Source organism: Ostrinia nubilalis, chromosome 10, assembly GCF_963855985.1.
Source record: "Ostrinia nubilalis chromosome 10, ilOstNubi1.1, whole genome shotgun sequence".
In the NCBI taxonomy this organism is placed as follows: Eukaryota; Metazoa; Arthropoda; class Insecta; order Lepidoptera; family Crambidae; genus Ostrinia; species Ostrinia nubilalis.
Window position 1 is genome coordinate 4,454,447 of NC_087097.1, and position 26,403 is coordinate 4,480,849.

Here is a 26,403-nt window from a genome sequence, read left to right on the forward strand (position 1 = left end):
TGTAGTTTTGTACGCTTTAACTGTTTTTTAATTTGATGTACAGTTAGCAGCGACAGTCAATTAATAATTTAAACATTACTACAACAAACGTAAAAAAGAGTTGACACAGAACTTGCGTGTTTGGGTGTAACGCATGAAGGCACATAAAACAAAATACATTTTTGTATCTAATGAAGTCGCAATACGCGATATTTTGCAACATATGTTGCTGACTGTACCTCAAATCTAATGCAAACCAATTCACACGAATTTATTGTTCATCATCTATTGTCTCTAGCGGATCAACTCTAGAATTTTCACTAAACATATTTTGGACTTTATCATTTCAGATGCAAGTTTGACAATTGAACGAGCTTTTCAGCGGTCGTTCCGTTATGCAATGTACGCAGAGGGGCGTAAGACTCATTATTATATTTTGACTGACCATTAATTTACGAACAATGGATAGAAATGTTGGGAAACGGATTGCAATACGATTGAAGAACTGATGTGTTAAGTAGCTAAGTCGAGTGGTTTATTGTGATGTAATTTTCGATGTACGGACTGATGAAACTTTTCAGTTTTTTTTATTTGTGTCATTTGTAAGTTGCTGGTTTACCTAATCTAGATATTTTTTTCAGTTTAGGACAAATATTCCTAAAGTAAAACAGTTGTTTGTCCTTTTTAATAGCCTATGTCTGAAGGACGTTTACCCTACCCTATATTGTACCTAAACCCTTACGGCTTTTGCTATTCGTTCATCCATTCGTACCTGTCGGTCCATATAACAACGAACTGGACATTTATTGAATCTCCAACTACATGGATATTTACTCACGATGATGCACTCGCCCGAGTTGTTGACTCTAAAAGACAGTGGACAGTTTCAGCCCACCAAAGCCTACCTACGGATGACGATGGGCAGGAAAACCCTATGCCATCTTGTGTGGGTGATTTTAGCAACAAAATATAGAGTCTTATGTGCCGGACTGTACATAGAAATTGTGCACCCAATTATTGAATCCCCAAGCACTCAGATATTGACTCACGATAATGCTGAGTGCATACTACCTGCGACCTGTTTCAAAATTCAATTAACTTTATCTCCGGTGTGTACATGATTAATGGTAGGCTTTCCACGCCATTTTGTGATGGAACTGCTTGGTTAATTGATGGCTAGTTTTTACAGAAGCTAAGTTTAGCAACGATAAATTTAATTATTATGGTTATTGATATTAGTAATCTGTGTGCTATAAAGTACTTACTACAAACTTGGTAAAGATTTAACCGACAGATCATATTATTATGTTAAAAAACTGGAAGATATGGAAATCTTTATCAAGCGTACCTAATCAATGAGAATTCATATTTTCTCATTAATTTTGAAGAGGTGCTCATTAAGTACTCTTAATAGAAAGATATTATAGTTCTTTATCAGTTTACTTCTTACACGGTAAGGTAATTATTTATTTCTTGACCTTTTATTGCTCTACAAAGATACACAAAATTATTTTAAAGGCAACCATTATGGTGTTTCTACCAATGAGGTGATGATTGCTTACCATAAGCCTATTTACCTCCTTCTCTATAAAAAGTGTTACTAGGTCGAATTTTTTAACCATTAGAGCACCATTTACTTTACTTATGTAATGATAAGATGTTTACGCCTGTATTCACAAACGATGCTTGCTTAAGTGAAGCAGCAAATCGAACGCACAGCGTTGAATAGAGCACTGTGATTGGTTCGTGTGTCATTGAGCGTCCACGCGCACTGTGAGACCTCATAGTAATGTTTGTGAATACGGGAGTTACCTACTAACTCCTTTCAATAGTACTAACTACAAAATTCAGTTCGCTTTCTGCAAATAGGCCTCCATTCATGTACTAATTAAGCCTATTACGACTCAAAGGGTAAATCTACATACACAACGATTTTCCTAACACTTTGCTTTACTTAACTAAGTTTGAAAGGTAAATCCTAAACATAATAGTAATTTTACACGTCCAATAACGGTAATAGCTAGTCATTTGTACTGACAAATGGTTAAATTAGCGTTTGCATCACCAGTGAATCTTATTTCAATGAAAACAAGCTTGAAAATGAGCTGGCAAATGCAACAAGTGTCTGCAGAAGTGAACAGCTGACTGCCATATAAAGTGAACTTTAAGTGCAGACAATAGAGGTGATAGTAAAAGTTGTTTTAAGTTCATAAAGCACGCATGCGCATTATTTGTGTACGGTCAGCTGCAGAAATGTGCAATCGCTGCAATTGTAGTAATCAGGAAGAGTTGATGAGTTTTTATGTAAAGATATTTTGAATAAGTTACATGTTATTTCTCTTAAGTTACATACCATAACTAATTTTGTTTTTAGAATGATTGAATTTGAATTGTATGATGATCCATTATTGGAGAGACTATTTATTCAGCACTGAAATCATTTCTGAAATGATGATGATGATGATGGAAATTTTGTTCTCGGGACATGTAAAAGCGATTTTTAAAGTATACAGAATGACTATGATAGGACTTCACAAGTTGTTATTCCGGTAACGACAAATTCAAAACCTGAAAATAATGATGACGATGATAAAAATATTTTGTTCTCGGAAAATGTAAAAGCGATTTTTAAAAGCCTATTTACAGAATAACTATGCTATGACTTTACAAATTATTATTTTGGTCATGACAAGTTCAAGACCTGAAATGACGATGACGATAAAAAATTTTAAGACGTGCAAAAGCGCTTTTTATAAGGCTATTTGCAGAAAAGCAAATATTTCAAAAAATTCTTTTGCGCTTTTTAAAAGGCTATTTACAAAACAATTATGCTATGACTTCACAAATTATTGCTGTATTTACTGATCATGCTGACTGTACCGTGAATTGGCGAAAGCAACTCGTGACGTCAAAGTTCACTCTCACTGTCGGGGCGGGTCGGTGATGCACAAGTTCCGTGTTTGTTTACCGAATTACACGGACGTTTTGCGTAACCGAGCGCGAGACGGGTTAACAAATGCAAATATGAAGGTATTTTTTTATTTATACTTTTTGTCTTGACAATCCCACTCGGGTTGGATAGGCATAATTACTGGTAATTATGGTTTTTTTGTGTGTTGCTGTTTTGTTTAGCGCATGCTGTTGTCAACTATGTATGTTTGCACTTAGCATGGAAATCCTTGGGGAAGGCCTTTGTCCACCAGTGGACGTCAGTCGGCTGAAACGAACGAACATGTACCTAATCGAATGTTATTGTTCAGTTTGTTCTTATGTCATTTATGGTGTTTACTTGTTGGTGATATTTTTTAAATAAAATAAAATAAATAAAGTTCAGAGAGCAAGACGCATGACTCGGAGGGTGACCCCAAAAAAAATGGGAATGGACCAGGAAAAGAATAAGAAATAAAGTTCAGAGAGCGATGGTTTGTACATTTTTTCAGCGAGAGATGGCGGGAAACGTGCGAAGAGCTTATCTGTCTCTACAATCGACGCGAACGCCTCAACGTGACCACGACCGCTCTGCCAAGAGCGAAACAACAAAGAAGAAGAAAATACTTCCAAAGATCGACTGGTAGAGATTGTCATACGGCATTAAGTTCGCCATTTTGCGTGCAATAAAGTTTTTAAACAAATCATTAAATAAATATTTCTTCAGCCCATTTCTGAAAATGTCGGCCTTATAAACTTTGGAATAAGTAAATGAAACTGGCAGTTCGCAGGAAAAAATAATCGTTGTAAAAGTATTGGAAAACAGAACGCAATATCATGCGTGGGTTTATTTGAACTTCAAAACTTCAATACCTACACTTCACAAGCTTGAATTTATTCTGGGATGTACTTGTTCTCGAGTCTAGGATTGTATTATCAAAGTCAAGATGACTAATTCAAGTCGATGAATGCTCTAAGGCACGGTTTCTCAAGAATCTCAATCCAAAAATTTTTGGCTGGAACGGGCTCATCTTTTTTAATCTAGTGTGTTTTCATATTAAATTCATCCTTGAGTAGCTAAGATGTTTTTATAGTAGTCATTGTTGAGTAGAAGATGAGCACACTCAAGCTGGAAATCCCAATTCAGAAACCGGGCCTAAATATTGAAATTTAACAATAATATCATGCCGTATTTGAGGGTTACTTTAGCCCTAGAGGGCAACTTTGACTCAACGAAAAAGTATTGAAACTAAGCAAACTATCTTGCAACCAACTAAAATATAGGCGTCAGTATAACGCTATTTAGGTACCTACGCAATTTTTGTGTCATTTATCAGCATTGCTAAGAAGAGGTGGAAAATTAAACCCTTTTTTGTTTTGAGCCAAAGTTGCCCGCTAGGGCTAAAGTATCCCGCAATAATTATATTATGGTGCATAAAATTATGCTTTAGTCTGAATTCAGTTTTCAACGTCACTAAAAAGACAAGATCACCGGTTAAAATGTTAAAAACCGGTACGAAACGAACCTAAAACCTAACTCACGCTACATAATAATGAATTCCTGATACCCTCGTCGCTACATTTTTACAGACAGTATTATGTGTTGATTGACTGACAGACAATGAGGGTTAAAAGGTTTTTGGGTGGATAGACATTAGCGCGGACGAATGAAGAGAAGACACTGGCTGTTTACATTTATAATGGCTAATGTATTTCTCGCTTTGAATTTTGATGGTTAATAACTTTTTTTCATAATAACTAATATGTTTAGTAAATACTCAACATGGAAAGCATTGGGGGAGGCCTATGTTCAGCAGTGGACGTCCTATGGCTGAAATGATGATGATAATGATGATTAGTAAATACTGCTATATTAGGTGTTGATAATAATATCACATCAGACTGTAAAATTTGTTTCAAAATAACATCTCATCATCAACCAATTTTCAGCCAATGACAGTCCACTGCTCCCAAGGAGAGTCACGTATGATTTCCTGTTCTCTTCGTCCATCCGCAGCAGCTGCAGCTATCGTCTCAAGGTCATCGGTCCATCGAGTAGGTAAAAATATTATGTATGTAGGTATGAACTATAGAATTACGTTGCAGATTAAAAATACATTAGACACCACAACCATTTAACCTTGTTTTCCGTCGTCTCTACCTACATGATAGAAATCTCTTTAATATTGACGATTTATTTTCGATTATTGAAGATGACAAATCTTTGTAAATATTACTCTGACTATCATAGCGGTTCGCGATCATATGAAATACATACTCGATTTCTGGATTCATATTTTCGAAGCAGTAGAATTTCTTTTCACGTACTTTGCACAAATCGTAATGGAATTTCTTCAGAATATGTGCTATTTCGCATGTGAAACCGAATTACAATGCTACAGAAATTCGATTTTTTCTGTTTACCAAATTGTTCGCGTATTGTGCATAGCATCTGAATATATTATTTATAAATCTAAAAGCAGATTCTTTTGGATTGATATTGATGTGAGGCATATTATTAAATTCCTCTCCATCATCCTAATGTGTTGGGAGAGGCCATACAAAGTTTTCGTAAATGACTTTTCCAAACAAATCTCATAAAATAATACGTACCTACCTACTCATTCGATTATTATGTCCTTATCCCATAAGATTCGATTGGAATGATTTTTCGAATGAAAATGGTGTTTTACATTGACTCCCAAGCTAAGCAGTGATCAATAATGCAATAGGTAGTGTAGTATAGATCGCTTCATCCACGAAGACGTGCCCCACTATTCTTCCTCTAATGTTTGAGTGTTATCGGTACACGATAAATTATCCATGAGTGCACACGCACACTACACTACACTACTAGAAGTGTGAAGAAATATTAGAAGTCATCTAAATTCTTTTATCAAGCAATATAAAAGTTCAATCATCAAACATCTATTGCCTAAGATAATGGATGTTATTTCGTGCGGTCTACGGATGTGACTCATTAATCACGATGACCGCGTCCGTTATCAGTATCAATCTGCACTACACTCAATGACTGCAATCGGTCTGATTACTTAACCCCAAATGTACCCTGGCGTAGTCCAAATAGTTCAGAAAGTTTAGGTTTGTAAGTAGGTATACACCGATAGTGCGCAAAGCATTTCTTCTGCGTCAAAAAAAAAATGCAGATTTACTCAACATGAACGTCCGAAAACAGAACTTAAAAATGTTGCATTTTGGAGGAAAATCAATTTTTAAAGAGCCTTAACGTGTTCATAAAAGGCTTTCTAAAGCTGTGGTTGAGCTTAAATTTTAATAATAGCTAGTTTAATTTAATTAACTGGTCTAAAACTTCGTTCGTTCGGGGGACTCGGCCACGGACCCGTTCATTTCAGCCAAACCCACTGCTGGACAAAGACCTCCCCTAAGGATGAATAAAAAGTATTGTGATTTTGATGTCGATCTTTACTATACTAATATTTTGATCATTCATTTAGGTAAAAAATAAAACATTTTTTTACAGAATTCGTTGTGACATAAATGGCTCTATGGAAACAAATCCACTCCCTCTTATAATGAGGATAAGCTCTGTTGGTCAACTTTGATCTATTTATAAAGTTTCATTTCATATTCGTTCATTTACCTCCCCACCCTGTCTGGCCGGCTTGGGGGCCAAACCCTCCATTTAAATCTTTATGTAGGTATGAGTATACTTACCTACTTTGAAATGTTGTTTATGTTCTGTGTGACTTAATGTAAAAATTTATTAATGCACTCATGTAAGTGACATGTATTTTGTCTTAATGAATAAGAATAAGAATACTTTATTCAGCATTAAAAAAAATACAGTACCTACATAACATTCCGTCGGCTCAGCAATATTCGCGACATAACAAGCGCCATGTCGAGAAGCTGGTTTTCAGCGGGAACCAACACACGATGAGGATTGTGGATTGCGCGCCCTATTGATCGAGATATCTAGGCGGTTTGATGATGCATAGACAATTTAATGAGTAAGTATAAAAATATTTAAACCGAATGTTATCTTATTTGTTTTTACTACATCAATACTTAGGAAACCCTTTCGATTTTAGCGCCACGAATGACTATTACGCTGATTAGTTTTGCCTCTAATATCATATAATGACTAGCCTATGTCGCCGATCGCATAAAAGTTCGTAATTACAAGTTACTATCACTTGAGGTAAGGTCCAGTCATTAAAATCAAGTTGCTACAGCAATGATGGGTTTACGGCTGCTAGTTAGTTCCCTTACTAAATATTTGATCAATACTACTTAGTAGCAAAATAGTCTATACTTTTTGGAATTTAAATCAGAAATCATTTCTTCCATTCCAATCTTTTTTTTCCATTTATGTGTCACATGGGTTAATTGAACCTCCGAATTAAGGGACTTAGCCCTTAACCACTTGACCACTAAAGAAAGAAATAGTTACAGTCGATTTTTGGTCCAATCAGGCTATTTCTTATGAATATATTTTTATGTCTTATCTGGTGAAGGTAGCGGGAAGAGCCAGGATGCGGGCAGCGCAGGATCGTTCATTGTGGGAAACCTTGGAGGAGGCCTTTGTCCTGCAGTGGACGTCATTTGGCTGAAACGAACGAACGAACAGGCTATTTCTAGTACTAGTATTATAAACGCAAAAGATTGTAAAGATATTATAAACGCAAAAGCACTTCCCACATTAACAACCGGACCTAATTTGATAAAATGTCATAACTCAAACAACAAAATATTTACTTATTAAACGCAAACGAAGTAACGGGAAAAAACTAGCTACACTAAAAGAAAGCACCCAATGATGATAACATTACATAACTAAAGAAGCTGTAAACAGATAAACACATAAACATAATAATTATTAGAATTTTATGCGAAGTAATCGGCCCACGACAGGTTAATGGAGAGTTTTATGTCTTAAGAGTTACTTAGTTCTTTCTTTTAAGATTATTTTATGAAAAGTTATTTTGAATATGTATAACGTCAGCTGCAGTTGTGGGTTCTAATTAACACAGAAACACCCAAAGTAGCCAAGTTTAAGTTGTATTGTAAATTTTTTGGCCACTTTGGTTGTCAAAACTATTTGACGTTGACTTTTTAAATCCTATAATGTCGCGATCATCGCGAGCATTTTAATATAAGTACTCAAAGATTTAAGATAAGTATGTGTAAAGTGTATGTTTTATGCTTTGTTAAAATTATGTATTTATTTAAATATGTGTTTATTACTTTAGTCGCTATATAAACTCTACTTAATTGTGTGATAAAGTTTTTGTTAAGTACAAATATGCATGTTTAAAAATATTCTTAGTGTTGTATTGTTTTCTAGTGCCTACACTTTGTGATCAGACTGGTACATTCTATTTTCCATTTTCTTTGACGTTGTGTGTTGTAACATTTCGAGCTATTAAATAAATATACGAACATAAAACATATTTCTTGCTTAATTTCATTCCCAGTCATGCGTCAGGTCAGAGTACTCGACCGTTCTGTTTGTGTTATTCAATATTTCATCTAACACACAATAGAGCTAGATGTAGCAGGTTCGATCCCGAGAGGCTACATTAAATGATCATACTATATTAAATAACACAAATACTATAATAGGGGCTAGCTGGCGCTGTGTGAAATTGTCCAAAGTTTTATTTATTTATTTATAAGGCTCCATTGCACCGTTTTACTTTAACTTTAACAAACTTTAAAAATCTGTCAGACTCCATACAAAAATCACCGATTATAGTTATTGTTACGGGTAAGTTAGGTGGTACTAAACTTTTAGATTAGGTTGGAAGACTAGCATTTGACCCGTCTCTATTTATTGGTTTAGGATTTTAGAGTTTGATTAACAGTATGTAAAACCTATAAGAAATAAATTCATTAGTCACGGCACCTTAATTTGCATCTTTAAATCACGTCCAGGTCAAATATTTGAGCTACTTTTAGCAACTTATTTTCATATTTATATCGCCGATATAACAAAAATATATTTTATGCTTACACTACATTAAAAAATGCTACTGTAAATGTACTACTTAGGTACTTGCCAGACTGTTAAGAGACTACAAAAGAAATAATATAAACTGTGTGCGACATTCAATTTTCTCATGACAGCTTATATTCACGGGCACAGAGCATTCTGTATTAACCTTCAGCTTGATCGAATAAAGAAAGAGCGCCTCAAATATCTCACAATCCATTACTTTAAACAAACGACGATCGCCCAAACGTGCATGACCCACGCGGAAGTTACGAAATTCTCTCCACATGTTATAAATATTCACGTAAAACCCGTTCGTGTCATCATACGTTACATCAGCGCCGATCGCAAATCACTTTTTGCTCTTTGTCTCAGGTTTTTGACCCCCATACGTCCAACACTTTCTTCTTTAGGTCACTGTTTTTAACGCAAAGGCATCAACCATGCACAGCTTTAAATTTTATAGCGCAGGTATGCCACTAAATATTCTTGTGAAAAGGGAAAATACTAAATGTCAAGGTTTACGCAACTATTGTCCATCGCAATAGGTGTGTGTTACGCAATAAATATTTAGCGAAACTCTTATTTTCTATAAAAGATGTTGCAAGCGAGATGTAGCTTCTTTCTGAATGCATTATGCAACTCGGGTCACAGCGTTGCGCAAACGTGTGTCGCCCACGCAGAGAAACGGACTTTCTACCAAACATACACCTGTTCTCTTCGCTTTATCGCTTTAATCGAATCGAGAATAATAATAATGATATCGACATCTGCGGGACCTTAGCTGCCCAAGTTCGAGTTTTGAAATTCAAATTATTCTGTTGTCTTTAATTTAACAAAAACAAAAAGAGCTATTCTACCATTTGATATTCAAGAGCTACGAATTTCAGAATAATTTAACTGGGGTAGTGAAAACAAAGTTATTCGTTGGTTTATAAGTTTTTATGCAAAAGAACTTTATAATACAACTAAAATTAAACATTAAAATTACTATTTACATAAATACATTTAGGCACCGTAATTTTTTCTCTACTTATAACTAGGTTTCGCCGGCAGAGCAGGTATCACAAGTGGGGGCGCTTTGCGCGCGGTTTAGTAGGGGCCGGACTGGCCGGGGGGGCCGTAGGAGGAGCTGACTCCGCCGGAGGAGCCTCCGTGACCGCCGCCGATGCTGCCTCCGTGGCCGCCGCCGATTCCGCCGCCGATGCTGCCACCGTGACCGCCGCCAATGCCGCCACCGATGCTGCCGCCAGAGATGCCGCCGCCGATGCTACCACCAGAGATGCCACCGCCGATACCACCGCCAATGCTGCCGCCAGAGATGCCACCACCGATTCCACCACCGATTCCACCACCGATGGCGCCACCGGACTCCTTCTGGGTCTTGTACTTGATGAAGTAAACCTCGGGCTTTGAGGGCTGGGTGGGGGCGGCGGTGGGGATGGTGATGTCGGGCTGTTCGTCGGGCTTCTTGACCAACACGTAGACGAGGGTCTTCTCCTCGTTCTGGGCCTGAGCGGGGATGATGGGCGCGACGGGCGCGGGGGGAGCGGGGGCCTTGATGAAGATGATCTTGTAGTGCTTCTGGGGCACACCACCGCCGGACACGATTTGTGGGCGCTGTTCTTCAGGTTCTGGGGGTGGGACGTGGACGTAGATGTGCTTCTGGACGATGGGGGCGCCACCGAAGCCGCCGCCGAAGCCGCCTCCGAAACCACCGCCGGAGGAGAAGCCGCCGCCGCCGCCGGAGGAGAAGCCACCGCCGCCGCCGGAGGAGAAGCCACCGCCAGATGAGAATCCGCCGGAGGAGAATGAGCCTCCACCGATTCCACCTCCGATTCCGAAGGAGCTAGAGCTCAGGCCTCCGGAGGCGAAGCCGCCGCCGTGTCCGCCGCCGATGCTGATGCCGCCACCGTGGCCGCCGCCGTGGCCTCCCAGGCCGCCGCCGCCGCCGGGAGCATTGTAACTGTATCCCGCCTCGGGACGCGCCGAGCCGAGCGTCGCTACAGCAGCCAATACCTACGGCAAAAGCACTATTTTTAACAACTGATCGTTGATTGTTCTTATTTATTGGGCGCAATATGACCCGCCCTGTCCGGTGTAATTGGGGCGGGGTTATTGGGCGCAATAAATGCGAACAATCGGCACAGCACAGCCCTACAAGGAAGCACAACTCCAGACGTCGTCGGGTCACACCGGGTCACATCACTTTCACTGCACGATACCTACCAAGAACGCTTTCATGTTGACTCACGGAGGTGTCGTGGTTGTGTGATGCTCCGGTGTGGCGGCGTTAGGCTTTTATACCGCGGGCCAGCCGGCACCTCTCTCCCTGGCTCTTCCTAAGATTCGGCCTTCGGGCCATAAGAGAATTATGATTTTAATGACACCCGTCTGATTCGTCTTCGGTGAAAATTATGTGGATCTTGAAGATAAGAACACTTTCACGGCAGTGAAGTAATTGATACGTCAATGAGGTGTTAACACGGGTACTCATTGCCCTATTGTTAACTCAATTAATGGGCTCATTAAGCATTCAAGTTGTCGGTGTTAGTTTAAAAATTCAAAATTCTCACGAACTCAAGGAAAATCTTAAAAAGAAAATGTCCAATGATTGGGCTCGGAATGTTGGTAATACGTAATAGTAAAAGTTGTCAATTTTACAGATACATAATCGTACACTCGGGTGTTTATGTGAGTGTCATATTTTTCATCGTATAATGTGGGTGTTATTCTTATTGCGATAAAAAATGGACGACGGCAAATCATAAACACTATGGCACCTTATACTTGTATTAACTGCTCTTTTACAACAAATATGTAGTTTGATTCGCCTTCAACTTACGTAACGAAAAAAATAAAATCCAAAAATATTACCAGAAGTCAAAAACTTACCCTAATTTCTTGATATCAATAATATGACCTGATTGCAATCCAACTTGTAAAAGTTATCTGACATTTAACCACTGAAACTTACCAAAGCGATGTAAACTTTCGTTCCAATATTATTAAAACTTTACACGTGCCGTGTTAATTAATAACGAACGTAATCAAATTTAGTGTAATTAGCGTATTTAATGTTATTTGTTTAGTGAAACCCGAACTCTCTCAATATTACGAGCTAGTCAAAGTTATACAATAACAATAAATCACATAATTTTAATTACATTAAAATGTCTAACTTGTATTGAGACTAATTTTAGGAGACGATAACAAATATTTATCCATCACAGAAATTATTATAGCCTCACAAAGTAACTAGAGCTTTTAATACCTATTAAATTGATGAACATACTAATTTAATTAAGAAATAAATACCTTTATGACCCTATTATTATGAATTCTCGTTGTAACTAAAATTTGCCACTAGCAGGATTTGAACTACAGAACATTGTATTTCAGTTATTGAAACAACGTGCTTCTAAAATACAGGTAAATATAACATAATTCGTCCAAGACAAAACCTTATAAGTAAAACGTACTTATTTCAAAATTAAAAAATAAACACGATGCAAATCTATAAGAATTTTAACATAAAATCGAGATTTAAAAGTCAAATAATGCGATCCATGTTAAAATTTATGACATTATAATAATAAAATCGGCGGTAACCTTTGAGTGTTGGAAATGGACCCTTTTGTCTGTCGACATAAGGAGATTGCCTCACGCTGATTAGCAAAGCGTTCTCACATGGATATTCACGATTGTTTTACAATCATTCGATTGTAAAGTTAGTTCATAGATTCGTTTTTGGATAGTTGACAACACTAATGTTCGGAATTTCATGAAAGTTCATTTCAGTAAAGTAAAAATTAATAATGGACTAGTTGATAACACTAATGTGTTTCATGAAAGTTCATTTCAGTAAAGTGAAATAAGAACGGATTTTTTTTTATAGAAAAACGTTTTTCAGGTGACTAAAATTATTACATTTTTAAACAAAAGCTTAAAAATCCTAAAATGCAAAGCGAATGAAATGATTGCAAAAAAAATCACTTGAGAAAAAATGGAAATTCACCATTTTATTTTTGCAATGTCCTTTCCCTAGACTTAATTTATCTCTACATGAAAATTAGATAGTTTAGGTTAGAAAAATAGCATAAAGACAGAAAAAGAGTAACTTTGGTGATAACTATGATTTATCCATAGATACCTAAGGAGAGATGTTGAAATAGTATCTAAATATCTAATACGGGACTATTCCCACCTCTCGTTCCCACCACTGCAACTCCTGTGTAGCCAGGATCTACAGCTTGACCGCCATAAAAACCCAACCAATGAAGGTCAAGTTTGTCCCGGAGTTTGTCATTGGACCCGCAACGAAATTAATCAGGAGGAGGAACATAGGAGGATCTAAATATCTAAAGAGGAGTATTGATTTATTGTCCAAATATAGATGTAATAATACTCAAAACTAATTGAACTTGAGATGTTAAGTTTACCTCAATAACGGGGCGGTTTATTGGTTGCTATGAGCGCAAGTGGTCGCTTTCAGTCGGTTCAAATTGGAAATTTGTTTTTTCTAATTAGTTCAAGTCTGTGTATAAAAAGACTCCATCCATCAAAATCCTTAGTGCCTCGTTGTGGTGAGAACCGGTTGATTGGAATAGGTTTTGGTTTAGAACAAATCACTGAAGCTTTTCCATACTTTGAACATGTAGGAAAACGATTTACGTAAACTTATTTTTCATTTCATAAAGTATTTTTTGTCTATATCTTTTCGAAATGATATCGTTTATCGATCAGTCTTCACGGTGCTATGTCCCTATATTATATAAATATATCGTTGAGGCATATACCCATCCACATCCCATTTTACCCAGAATAGACATAGAATAAACTAACCAAAAAATATTTTCATTACCTGCCTAATTATAAAGATAAAAATAAAATTGGTTATTTCTATGCTCAACACAAAGTGGTTTATGCTCAACTTTCAGCAAAATGTTGCTAAAATTAACACCTAACTTAATTAAACATAACAAGAACGTTAAGTGCACAATGCACATCATTTTCCAGTACTTACTTAAGTTGACGAGATTACCTGTACATAATTATAATGTAAAACAGTAGTTAAACATGTAAATAATATACTAAAAAGTCATGAAATATTTCATCCATAATATCAAGGATGAAAAAATGAATGTAAAACTGCACTCTGGGGTCAATAGTTCAGCATAATGTTGCAAAGTTATATCACAGAGTCTTAACCTTTCTAAATTATTCGTGCAGCGAAATAAATTATCGTCAAAATTATTAATTATGCACGTTGATAATACGTTTTAATAAGCAACATACAGGCTGACTTTTTTTTAAATAAAATTTTATAAAAGAGCGCGAGTTTCGTCGAAAACGGCGAAAGGTCGAGAATAATTCAAGGATAGAAGGAAGAAGAGAAAGGGACAATTCCTAATTTTGTATGAAAGTGTGTACAACTCATGACAAAAATCATTTTACGAGTATAAGGATTATCAATTATAATACAGTAGGTATGTACTTTAATGTTAATACTGTGTAGCTTTTGAATATGTATTTTCACGATTCATTAATAATTTATTACTTACTATAATCCTATAGAATGATCACAATATCATCTAAATAAGACTTTATTTTGTATTTTCACACTACGATCTATAACAACACTAAACAACAAGGGGTGTATTAGAGAACAAAGCTCAAAACTCAATTTAATAAGCATCTTTCTTTTTTTAAAAAAAAGAAACATGAGGTTTCTTTCTTATTGGTCAAATTTTAATATTCAGACCCATCGCCATCACATGACAGAATCTAAAACTGATGAAATCTAGTTTTAAGCGTTCTGTAATACTCACTTAAGTATTTATTTTTCTAAATATCATCTGGGTTTTTCCATCCCAACTAATTTACGGTAGCAAATGTGATACTACCGTACGAGTGCAGTAATATTATCTGACATAACGCAACATGGATCGAGTCATGCTTATTTAACTCGAACACGGTAAGGTCGCGGCCACACTGCGGTTAATTGTAGCAATTACTTACCGTAGCTTCAGGTTGTGTATTTTTTTAGAAGATGGATTAATTTCAAATTGGCAATGAGAGTTCTTTAGATTAATCTAAGAATTTACTTATAGTGTAGTATAAAATAAAGTCGCTTTTGCTGTCTGTCCCTATGTATGCTTAGATCTTTATAACTACGCAACGGATTTTGATGCGGTTTTTTTTAGTAAATAGAGTGATTCAAGAGGAAGATTTATAAGTATAAACAATAAACATGCATAATATAGAAGAGAAAAGCCGAGAAATTCCATTGCACTCGTGCAAAAACGGGGCGGGCCGCTAGTGACTAAATAAAATAAATACAAAATTGAAACAATATTCAGGCGTAAGTATATCGCTACATCTTCCAAATAATCTAGCAGAAAGAGTAATTTAAAAAAATATGATTAATTTTGGTAAATAAAAAGAATAACTTCTGTTAATCATTAATTTCATAAAACGAATGATGCAATTAAGCATATGAATGTAAATATAAACATCAATACAGATGTTGTTGAAAATCAGTACGTTCCTTATAACTCCAATGACACCTTGAAAAGAAAATTAGTCTACTTGAATTAATTTATTATACGCAAACAATGACAATTGTTTTCAAACATGCTTTATTTAACTAGCAAAGATATCTTTCTTGTATATACTCTACTTAAATATAATTGTGTCAACATGAGCTTTATTCCGCCACCGCATTGTCCGATGACTCACACAGTTGCACATCATAACGTCAGATGCATGTAAATAGCAAAAAGAACAATGTGATAGTCTAGTGCCCTGAGCACGAATGACTCGTAAAACTAATAGTGATCGTATTCCTTATTTATATAACGGCGACGCTGTTTTGTTTTTCACAAAAAAGGAACGATTAGCATACTATAACGAGAACGAAATTGTGCGTGCTCAGGGCACAGTTGGATTGGCTAGACTCGCGCGCGTCTTTTCAACGTTCAGTTTTTATTTCACCTAGCGCTTCCTCGTCAGTTTCAGAGCGGTTTTGTGTAACTTTATTGCTTGGCTCTAATAAATGTAATGTAAAGCAGCGTGTACACTTGCTGCATACGACACAATGTGTCCCCATTAGTTAGTAGTTTTGTCTCAAAAACTGGCGGTTAAACCAGGTGGCATAAAAAAACTTAGTTATAGCATTAGGTGATAGTTTTGTTTACAACAAATATTTTGTACTTTGATCTGAATTATTCAATTCAGTAGTAGACGGCGCTAGATGAGTTTATACAATAAACAATAAATATTCATAAAACAAAGTTTTGATTTATTTCATAAAACTATTTTATTAAGCTAAAGATGCGAAAGCAAATTATTGCAAGTCGACAACTTAGTATACTATTGAAATATGCAGCATCAGCTAGTTTTAAAGTAGAGTTCTAATAAAATTATTCGAGTACTCTTTGATTAAGATAAAGTTTTTCTATTCTATTCTATTAATTGCATTAATTTATCAATGTATTTTATCGCTGGCTAGAATTATGTACTTAGTGGATTTCAGGCCAATAAAGTGAATATTAAAACCAGTTTTGAGAATAAAAGATTATGTTACAAGCGAAATCACTATTTATTTATTATTACTATTACTTCTTAACTAATTAAAAACCTGAAACCTACATTAAACTACACGCATCTACCACAAAACAAGCATCTACCCAGTCCATCTAGTTAACGCTGTGCACATCTAAAGATTCTCGTCACGCCCATGTACACACTTCCTTATGTCTGTGCATTACCCGTTCGAAGCGATGGCGATGACGAGCGCACGATCTGACGGCGTTTCGATTTCATTTGACAGGTTAATTTTTATTTGGAAAGTCACATAGTTAAAATGATCTCATCCAATGTGAGTATTAACGTTTTTTATTTGCAAATGAAAGTGAATTGAATATGCAAGAGTTATTAATAGCGTTCTATTAATAATAATATGGTCAATGCAGTCGCAATTTATCGACCATAATTTATTGGTCTTCGAAATATGTAATTGATTTATGATATCTTATGCTAGAAAAGCTTTATTAAAAGTAGCTTACCACTCCGATGCAATAATAATCTTGTAGAGCTTCATCCAAATTCGTTCAGTAATTCTTGCGTAAAGTAGTAATTAACATTTTGTCTGAATGATGTGAGCGTGGTCTCACAAACAGTCACACAATATTTACATAAATTTGTATGTTCCGTACTTTTTTTCTATGCAGAACAAGGCAGGTATTTGACCGCAATCGCACCTGATGATAAATAAGAAGCTGTACTTTACCTGGACTGACTGATTCATTCACATTTCCTTTCTACGATGACATAGTAAAAGTTATGTAGTCGTAGAGGTTCAATATTAGTGTAAGGGACCCTCCAGACTGCCCTTGACCGGTTTTGGGTACCGTGGCGGGATTCCGACTACTGAATAGTTTTCCCTGAAGGCCTTGTTGTTGGGAGATACCCCGTCTGACCGTCTAGGACTCTTTTACCGTAATGTGATACTACAGACAGGGTTTATGGTGTACCAGGAAAAAAGCTTTGAGTTCGTCGTAGAGAAGGGTGGTCTTTAAGGAATAACTAATCAGATGGCTTAGTGTGAGTTTACATCAAACGTCGTCATTAGTGAGCGCGTTTAAAAAATATAATAATATGAAGATTTTACTTTTTTTTTATATGACAGGAGGCAAACGAGCAGACGGATCACATGATGATGATGAGTTCTTAAAAGTTTCCGCTAGGCGCTGTACAATTCGTCATACACTAAGGCTGAGTTGCACCACCTAACTTTAACAATAACCAGTGTTTTTTGTATGTAATTGGACAGATTTTTGACGTTTGTCAGAGTTAAAGTAAGATGGTGAAACCCAGCCATGTCACTTTTTTACGCAGTCGACATCGAATGAGTTTGAAGTAAACTCACACTACACCCCCAAATGTCATCATTTCCACTTTTCGTCTCCTCTCCGCTTAACCACCGCTGTCAAATTCTATGGAAACATTTGACTACCCGACACTTTTCTGCTCCGCCTTCGTGGAAACCGAGCGTAAAATATTGGGAATAGTCAAGAAAGGTAGCTTTGTTATTAGATTTTAAACTTTCGCGTTCAATTTCAACTAAAACAGAAAGACATGGGTCTTAACGCGACATTTATGACTGTGTTACAATATGTACTCACGGCTTAACGCTTCTGCTGCTACTTATTCAGTTGTCGCGTTTTCTATTTTAACTTTGACATTGCCTCGCTGAAGCCAAAACTACCCTGAAAGTCTAAAATTAGTATTTACACAAGCTATTATCGCGTGGGTTGTAACATTTGAGGTCATTGCTCTGGTGTCAGACGGTATGGACATCTGACATGCGGCAATCGGAAAGACGGATTAAATGTCTACTGAAGCATGAAATCGTAATTACTTTAAGCTCTACATGAGCTTACAAGACTTTAAAGTTAGTGTAATCCCTATCAAGGAATAGGTCGAGTTTCCCTGTCACCTTGTATGTAATGTAACCTTCGAATGGTACAATACAGGTAAAATGTTACGAAGTTTGGTTCTTGAAAGAGTGACACTGATACTAGAACATTTCATAGTAGAGGGACTCGTTGTTCTGTTACAAGTAAATGCTCTAGTTTAGAGTCACCTGTAACCAAACGGGGAATAATACTAAAGAGATTTTACACAATGCGAATCATAGGGCGGTAATAACGAATACTTAATAGTAGTAAATACGTGTAATACTCAACGTTATTAATTATGTAGTATCATACGAATCTGAAAGTGGTGAATTTGCACCTTGTAATTTTTATACATTTTTGTTGAACATCTCTCTTATTTTATCTGTATTTAGCTTGATGTGCTGTCTGTACATAAACTTCTGAGTCAAAATAGTATAATTCCAGTGGACAATAAAAATAAAACTGTATTTCGTGATAAACTTTGACAGGTATCAAAACGTAGTTAAAGTACATCGGAATTTTAACAAGAGCCAATCGAAATCTTAACATTTGCAATGTAACATTATAAACAATATAATAACATTAAGCCTAACCCATAATTGATTATGATGATGATGTATGAGTACAGTCAGAATGAAAATAGATAATGAAAATTCAAATTTTAAAATGGCGTAAGTCCAAAATTAATAAGGTAGCATTTTGCATAAAGAAACTGGCCGTTTTAGCTACAATGTAAAATAATAAAAAAATACTACCACATTGTAAAGCTGACTGATGAGATGAGATATTCTTTTGATGTTAGGTCCCTAATGGATTGAGTGTCACATGCCAAAATCATATAGGTACGGAACTATCCTGGTATCATATGCCACCCTGAAGTACGAGTGGGTGGCATACGGGAATAAGTGACAATGAGTGGATAACGGATCTACCTACTCTATTGAAGAGTGACATAATAAATTGTATAACCGCGTCCAATTGGTGTATGTATGTATAAGTTCGCGAACTACAATATACTCACAGGTGGATATTGTTGAACAAGACCTGTTACTAAATACAGGTTGTTCAATGAAGTGCTAGATCAAAACCGGTACTTCTGTTAAGGATTTATGATGCCAATAGATCCATTACTAGCCTATCTTATACACCCTTCTTTCTCTATTGGGGAAAGGCAAAGCAGATAAATTATTAAAATTTCTTAGCGATTAGAGTCGTTTCTCAAACTAAATTTTAAATAAACAACTTGAAAAAATCGTACTGCCTAAGGTTCATCCAATGTCTAAGTAGCTCAGTTGGAAGAGCAGTCGCCCGGCAAGCGAAAGGTCGTGGGTTCGATTCCCACGTTAGGCAGTTCGATTTTTTCAAGTTTTTTATTTAAAAGATAATATTATGAACACAAATTGCTGTCAATGACTAAACTATTTGATGATGAATAGTATTTTTTTTTAAATTTATTGACGTCTACTTACGCCTTTTTTGCACCAAAGGTAAAAAAAAAATGTTACAACTGTACCAAGCTATGTATTCAATTGCATCATTGTATCACGTTAACTTTTCAAACCCATTGATGTCCAGGTGATGGTCATTCATAGACTAATGACAGAAGGTCGAGTGTACGTTGACAAGGTTCACAAACTGCTAATTAAGAAAAAACCTTGTTAGAAACTGCAAAGCATTTTGGAACTTAATAACTTAAAAGGAAGTGGAGAACGTAATGAATGAAAAATATTTAAAGATTTCTGAAGCTTTTCTAGGGGTTCGTGCTTAAAAGATGCCAATGGGACTCAATTACCAAGCCCCTGCAGTTAGTAGTACGTCTGTCTGTGTTATTGTTTGTTTGTCAAAGAGCTATCTCATAAACTGTAATATTTTAATGCTGCTTTAAGCAAGAACAAAAAATATAAATGAAAACGTACATAAAAGGAAAAGAAGCTCGATCCAAGAGACGTGTTTAATACTTGTACCATGTCTACGGAACTCTATGTGTATTGAGTCCTACTCGCACTGATTGCCTACAATGTCCCATGATTGGGCAAAAGCTTTCCACAATTCTGAAGATCCAGTTTGAGAGCTACCACCTATTTAATAAACACAAATCATTTATATTTGGAATTTTAATTACTTTATGGTTTCTGAAGAAGTTATGATTAAGATATTGTTGGATCTTCCTTTAGGGAAGAAAGATCAAAACATCAATTGAATTCTTGAAATTGATATAATTTCCCATAATTCTGGCTCTAACAAGTTTAAGGCATAAATAAAGATTTTGTGAGGTGAATTACTAAACTTCTGATTCGAGTGTTCAATTTTCAAACCACTTTGACGAATGTATTTTACTAAATCTATCAATAGTTTTCACTCATGCTGCGACTACGTCACAGACGTATAACCGATCAGTATAAATAAACATTATTTATTTACGTAAACAAGCCAATGAGATCGCAACTCTTAGATCAACGAGTCGAAAGGAATATCGCTAAGGGCTCATTCCCATGGCAGTTGTGTAAACACGAACACACATAATGTGTTTCAAATTACAAAATCGAACTTAGTGTTTTTTGCGGGACTCTGCAAACCCGTGTTCCTGTGAACTTAAACACGTATTACCATAATATGCGATGACCACGACCACTCTGCCAAAACTGTAGCGACGAAAAAGAAGAATACCACTAAACGGAATCCCGCAAAAACTGTCTCAGTCCATAAGATCTCTAAAAATTTGGTAATTCGCCAACATCCAAATCCGGTACAATCGCAAGATCCGAGTAAGATCGGAATACATAATACCTAGTTCTTTCCACTTTCGGAGACGGTCCGACAAAAGCAAACGGAATAACTTAGTCTCCAGAAACAATATTTGCATATTTTTATGAGCTTTCGCGAATCACGGAACGGTTGGGTTTCACTCGGACTTGTATTTAGATGTCCTAGGTTTAGAGTTTTCTAAATACCGATCGTGTAGAGCAGATAGCGTAAATATTCGAGTTGGCATAGCCACACTTATTTCACTGCCAGTTCTCCTTTCCTTCTTGGAGGAGCGAGGAGAACTGCTGCTTCAGGAATCAATTCATCAGTTGGTTGATCCAGGATTCTTTAAAAGACTGTTATTAATGTGATATGAAGATTTGACCAAAGAAAAAGGGCGCCGAAAAAAGTCTTAAATCCTTAACCCTGACTTTTCTTCTTTTAGAACCTTTGTCAGTCGGTCATTCGAATATATGAAAGGGTTAAATGGCCTTTTGAAGCACTGAATCATCTTTTTTGTCTGGCAAATAGTTTTGTCACCAGCCCTTCCAAAATTACCATAAAATGGTTTCAAGGTTTTAAGTTCTTTTTACTTCTGGAATCTTCCTAGGTTATCTTTGAAGGATCAAATGAGAAAGTCTTTATGAAAGAACAAAAGTATGTAGGTACGGCAGCACATTAGGCTACCTATGCATTTTTTGTTGCAAAGTCGCCCGAATTACAAAACTGCATAGATGCCACATTGTTTACGTTGATGAGCTCGTCGTCTGTACATACTTAATTGCTTGGACAAAAAAACTAAAATGGCATTGGGCCGGTCACATTTGCCATAGAACCGATTACCGCAGGGGTCGACGATTTCAAAACGAAATCAAAAGTGATTCAGAAATTGGAGGTCAAAATCATACAAACGTGACACACTTAGAAGAAACACTATATTAAAACGCAGCAAGTATTCTTAACGGACGCATAATTATGGAAAACGGCATTCTTTGGATCTATTTGCAAGCATTTTAAGGGACTATGGAATTGCGCTATAAATATTTAATACTGCTATTAAAATCTTCGGCGATGCTGTATTTAACGCAATGCTTTATTGTAGTTAAAAGCAAATAATTACATATTTTCGGTTTGATAACTTCATCGCTATATTGTATCCCAGTACCTGCAGCAATATGGTTATTATACATAACTAGTAGGTTCTCGTATTTAAGGGATAATTTCATGTAGAAGGAGGTGGAGACATCAGAATTTTTCTGTTTAGGCTGAAGGTTAATTTAGTAGAGAATCCTATAAGTTTGCCTTAGTGCTTCGTATTTTTTTATGAGCATCATCTCTACATTTTTGTAAATAGTATAATTTAAATTACGATAGTAAGAAAATAAATGCATAAAGTAATGATTAAGATTGCCTATGATGATGTTGACGTGTAGGAATCTTCTAGCACTCAAAAAACAATATAAAACTTCGCGCTAGAAGCTTTTACTCAATTTTTGCATAACAGCCCCAAAACAACATTCCGCCATCTGCCTGCATAACGTTACATCAGTTAAACTACAAGACAATTAACTATCGCAGAACCCGTTCAAGTTCTAGGTTCGTCACTCGATGGCGGCTAGACGAGCGCTTGCGCAACCAACCTGTTTGAAAGCGCCATCTATGCGCGGAGATGGTAGTTGTTGACTTAATGTGTTGAATAAATAGTTATGAGGTTGAAGTTAATGAATTTTTCGCCGGATATTTGCTTTGGCAAATGAGTTAAGATACGAGACATACCTACATACATAATGTTGATTCCAATCAACTCCAATATAGATAATTAGTTAGTCATAATTTGTTGATGGTTTGGATTTGGAACCCTCGTCTGTAAATACTTAATGTAGAACTACCCTTCATGTACCTGATAGGTTTATAGTTAAAAAATATAATTTAAAAATTTAGACTGTTATGAGCGTAAGAAAGTTAGGTAGTAAACTCTTAATACACATACCAGTTCAAGCAAGGCTATCTTAACCTTGGAACCATGCCAGAAGTTCTACGGGTCTAACGGGTCACAAAAGGGCTCTATCAGTCACCAATTATATGAACCTTAAAGTAGTGTTGGTTCCAATTACAAATCACACTATAAAAGCCGAAGAAGACTATTCAAATCTTCCATGTTTATATGGATAAGCATACACAATAGAAATCAATTGCTCGAAGTCAGCAACTCTTGCAATCATCTAGTTAACGCCTCGTCCAATCTCTCATATAATTGCATTCAAAGATGAACAGAACAAGCTTACAATCATAAATCATCTTAATGCAATATGGACCAATTTCGTTTACTCATTGCCGCCGACTAATAAAGAGAAATATTAGGTGTGACTTTGACCAGTTAAAGAATTGCACGGATGTTACAGCTAGATTGTTGAGTCAGGATTTTTGACATATTTCAACATGCTCACACGGTCTGTGTCCGTTATTAAATCGAAATAAAAGAACAAGAATTGTAGCTAGTTAGATGACCATGGCGTACTAAACTTATTGATGTCTTAAATTACTATTGGAAAGACTATTTAAACTTGTCATAAGCACTCCAAAAATTTTAATACTCTTATTTTTCTAAGACCCGTCTCTACAATACCTCCATTGTTTATCGAAACTATTTTTTTAACTCCAAACAATCGCTCAATACCAAAGGTTACGTCCTAAGTCACTTTTATCGACAAAACATCAACATCTCTTTTGCACCGCCTTACTTTTTCTGCATGACCCGTGGTTGACTGGCAGAGAATGCCATCCGGCATTAAGTCCGCCACAGTGATTGTCTCTATGTGTGCTAAAGTTTAAATCTCTATTGCCCCAAATTTTAAACTGATCTCTTTGTTCTACCTCTAGGTGTGATGATTTCATCATCTTAATTTGCATGTATCCTGCAGCGTACAATGATTGCTTGCCATAACATCATTTCGCAATGATCATCCTCTTTACATATAAACGCGGATTAGTAAAACTACGTAATACAAGACACCTTTCTATGCTGCTTTCAAACGTATGAGTATAAATTTTGACCCGCGCCGTGAGCGGAATTTATATGGGTTAGGTCTTTATAGAGAACGCACGTTAGAGCTGAATTGTGGCTAGGCTGCGTAAGTCTCACGCCCGTATTCACAAACTATGCTTGCTAAGTGAAGCAGCAAATCGAAAGCACAGCGTTGAATAGAGCTTTGTGATTGGTTCGTGTGTCACCCTGTGCGTCCACGCGCACTGTGATATCTCAAAGTAATGTTTGTGAACACGGGCGTTATTTTGTCCGATAATAGAACCATGCTAGACGACAGTAGCGGCGAACAGTCTATCATAAGTTATTAGCCGTTTCAAGTAAGAGTAAGAAGAATCAGCACTCAGTTTTTTTTTTAAGTTTTAAGCATAGCATGCCCTAAGTTAGATCTTTATAGAGAACGCACGTTAGAGCTAAATAATTGTGGCTAGAGGCTGCATAAGAGACTTATTTTTTTTTATCCTTTATTGGAACCATGTCAGATAACCGTAGTGGCGCATTCAGTCTGTCATTAGTATCAGCCGTCTTGGTAGTACGAGTAAGAAAAATCGGTTGCCAGGTTTTTTGAGTTCTAAGTTTTTCCTTATTATTAATTTTATTACCACGTACCTACGCGTATCCTTTGTTATAAATTGCTCGTCGATACTCACTCGCTGTTGTAAAACTAATAAAAGTTTAAATTATAATTCAGTAAAGTCAACTGTTTCAACAGCGCGTAAAAGATTAAAATGAAGAAATTCTAGACAATTTTAAAACTTTTCATTTTGAATTTGAACATTAAAATTCAACTGACAATTTTTTTCAAGCCAGCGACCATTTGAATGATTTTTGCGTAACAATTTAAGTGAAAGCCAAATGGCAGGTTAAATTAAATTAAGGCGGGTATGGTGCTGCTGATTTAATTTAACCATTTTTCCTCATTTTTGTTCCTTGAAAACAACGTATTTTGAAACGCTCCTCTTTTACGTCTTGCCACATTTATACGCAAAATTAAATTATTACTTTAAAGTTGATATTATTTAAGCCTGGGTTGCACAATCATACTTTAACTTTGACAAACGTCAAAAATCTGTCAAAATCCATACAAAAAGCACCGGTTATCGTCATAGTTACCGTTAAAGTTAGGTGGTGCAACTCAGCCTTAGTCTTAAGCTTTAAGTTAACTGACGATCGTTATAACTACACAAGCTGTTTATGCGAAACTACTTAGCTTTTGTTCGCGGCCTCACCCGCATAATTGTCGGCCTATCCCAAAAAAACTTTATTTCCCGGTATTCAAAGGTATTCTCCTTTAAAAAACCGGTAAAATAACTAACTATTCTATGTTTTTCACCTCTAATTCACCGACAGACAGAGTTACTTTCGCATTTATATTTTATAGTTCAGAAAAACGGATTTTTAGTCGCCAAAACTGTCGTAAATTGTTTTATTACTATAGAAAAACCAATTAAGGGTCTTTAAAAAAACGTACGACTATTATTAACATCCGTAAGACCCAAAAAGTTACCAAAGTTTTAATTGCCTTTTAGGTACACAGTAGGTTCATTATTATCTAATCAATGGCCATAGTACAGAAACTAAGTAAATCCTGCGACCTTTTAAGTAAACACATTAAATTTTAACAACTGATTTGTTTGAATTTGTCAACCGTAAAGGTGCTTTAAACAACTGTTTGTGTTTAACAAATCTAAACGTGAAATTAACTACTGTATTTAACTGACATTATTTTTCTAGGGTTGTCTAATTTTTCACGATATTTAAAGTTGTTTTTTTTTTCAAAGATTTTATAATATTTTCTTAAATTAAACTGTATCTATGCTAATTTCTAAATTGAGACTAAAATAGGTTTAGTCTAATGAGGCGCTATTTTCAATGTGGGATTTTAAAATTTAATTAATACACTCATTAATAGAATATCAAATTAAAGTTTATAAGCTTAATTAATAATGTCTCGTCATATTAACACTTTTTTATCCAAACATTTTGATAGCCAAAGCTAAAATGTTTGCTGATAATTAAATTTTCTTCAGATCCACACAAAAAAGACTAGGTACAGACACATAGCAAACCCACAAGGTGGACCGACGACCTCATAAAGGTAGCAGGAGGAGCTGGATAAATGTCGTTACCAACCGGTCCTTATTGAAATCAATGGCGGAGGGATCTATGTTCAGCAGTGGACGTCCTGTGACTAAAATGATGCTGATATGTGTCCGTGTCCGACTATACATTTTTTGCTGAAAAATCGCCCCTATTTCAAGTAAATA

At 36.0% G+C, this 26,403-nt stretch overlaps 2 protein-coding genes and 1 non-coding gene across 3 annotated transcripts in view; 1 reads left to right on the plus strand and 2 right to left on the minus strand.

Moving 5' to 3' along the window:
- LOC135075530 (uncharacterized) overlaps nucleotides 1-26,403 on the minus strand; it is a 194,572-nt gene that overhangs the window by 42,926 nt on the left and 125,243 nt on the right. The window lies entirely within an intron of this gene.
- Nucleotides 9,805-11,220, minus strand: LOC135075527 (uncharacterized). Its single transcript, XM_063969952.1, has 2 exons — nucleotides 11,114-11,220; nucleotides 9,805-10,903 (listed from the first exon to the last, which is right to left on the minus strand). Exons 1-2 carry the CDS (start codon nucleotides 11,126-11,128, stop codon nucleotides 9,977-9,979), a joined length of 942 nt encoding a protein of 313 aa, XP_063826022.1. The 5' UTR covers nucleotides 11,129-11,220; the 3' UTR covers nucleotides 9,805-9,976.
- Nucleotides 19,626-19,698, plus strand: Trnaa-ggc (transfer RNA alanine (anticodon GGC)). The gene has a single exon. It is a non-coding gene; the product is annotated as a tRNA-Ala (tRNA).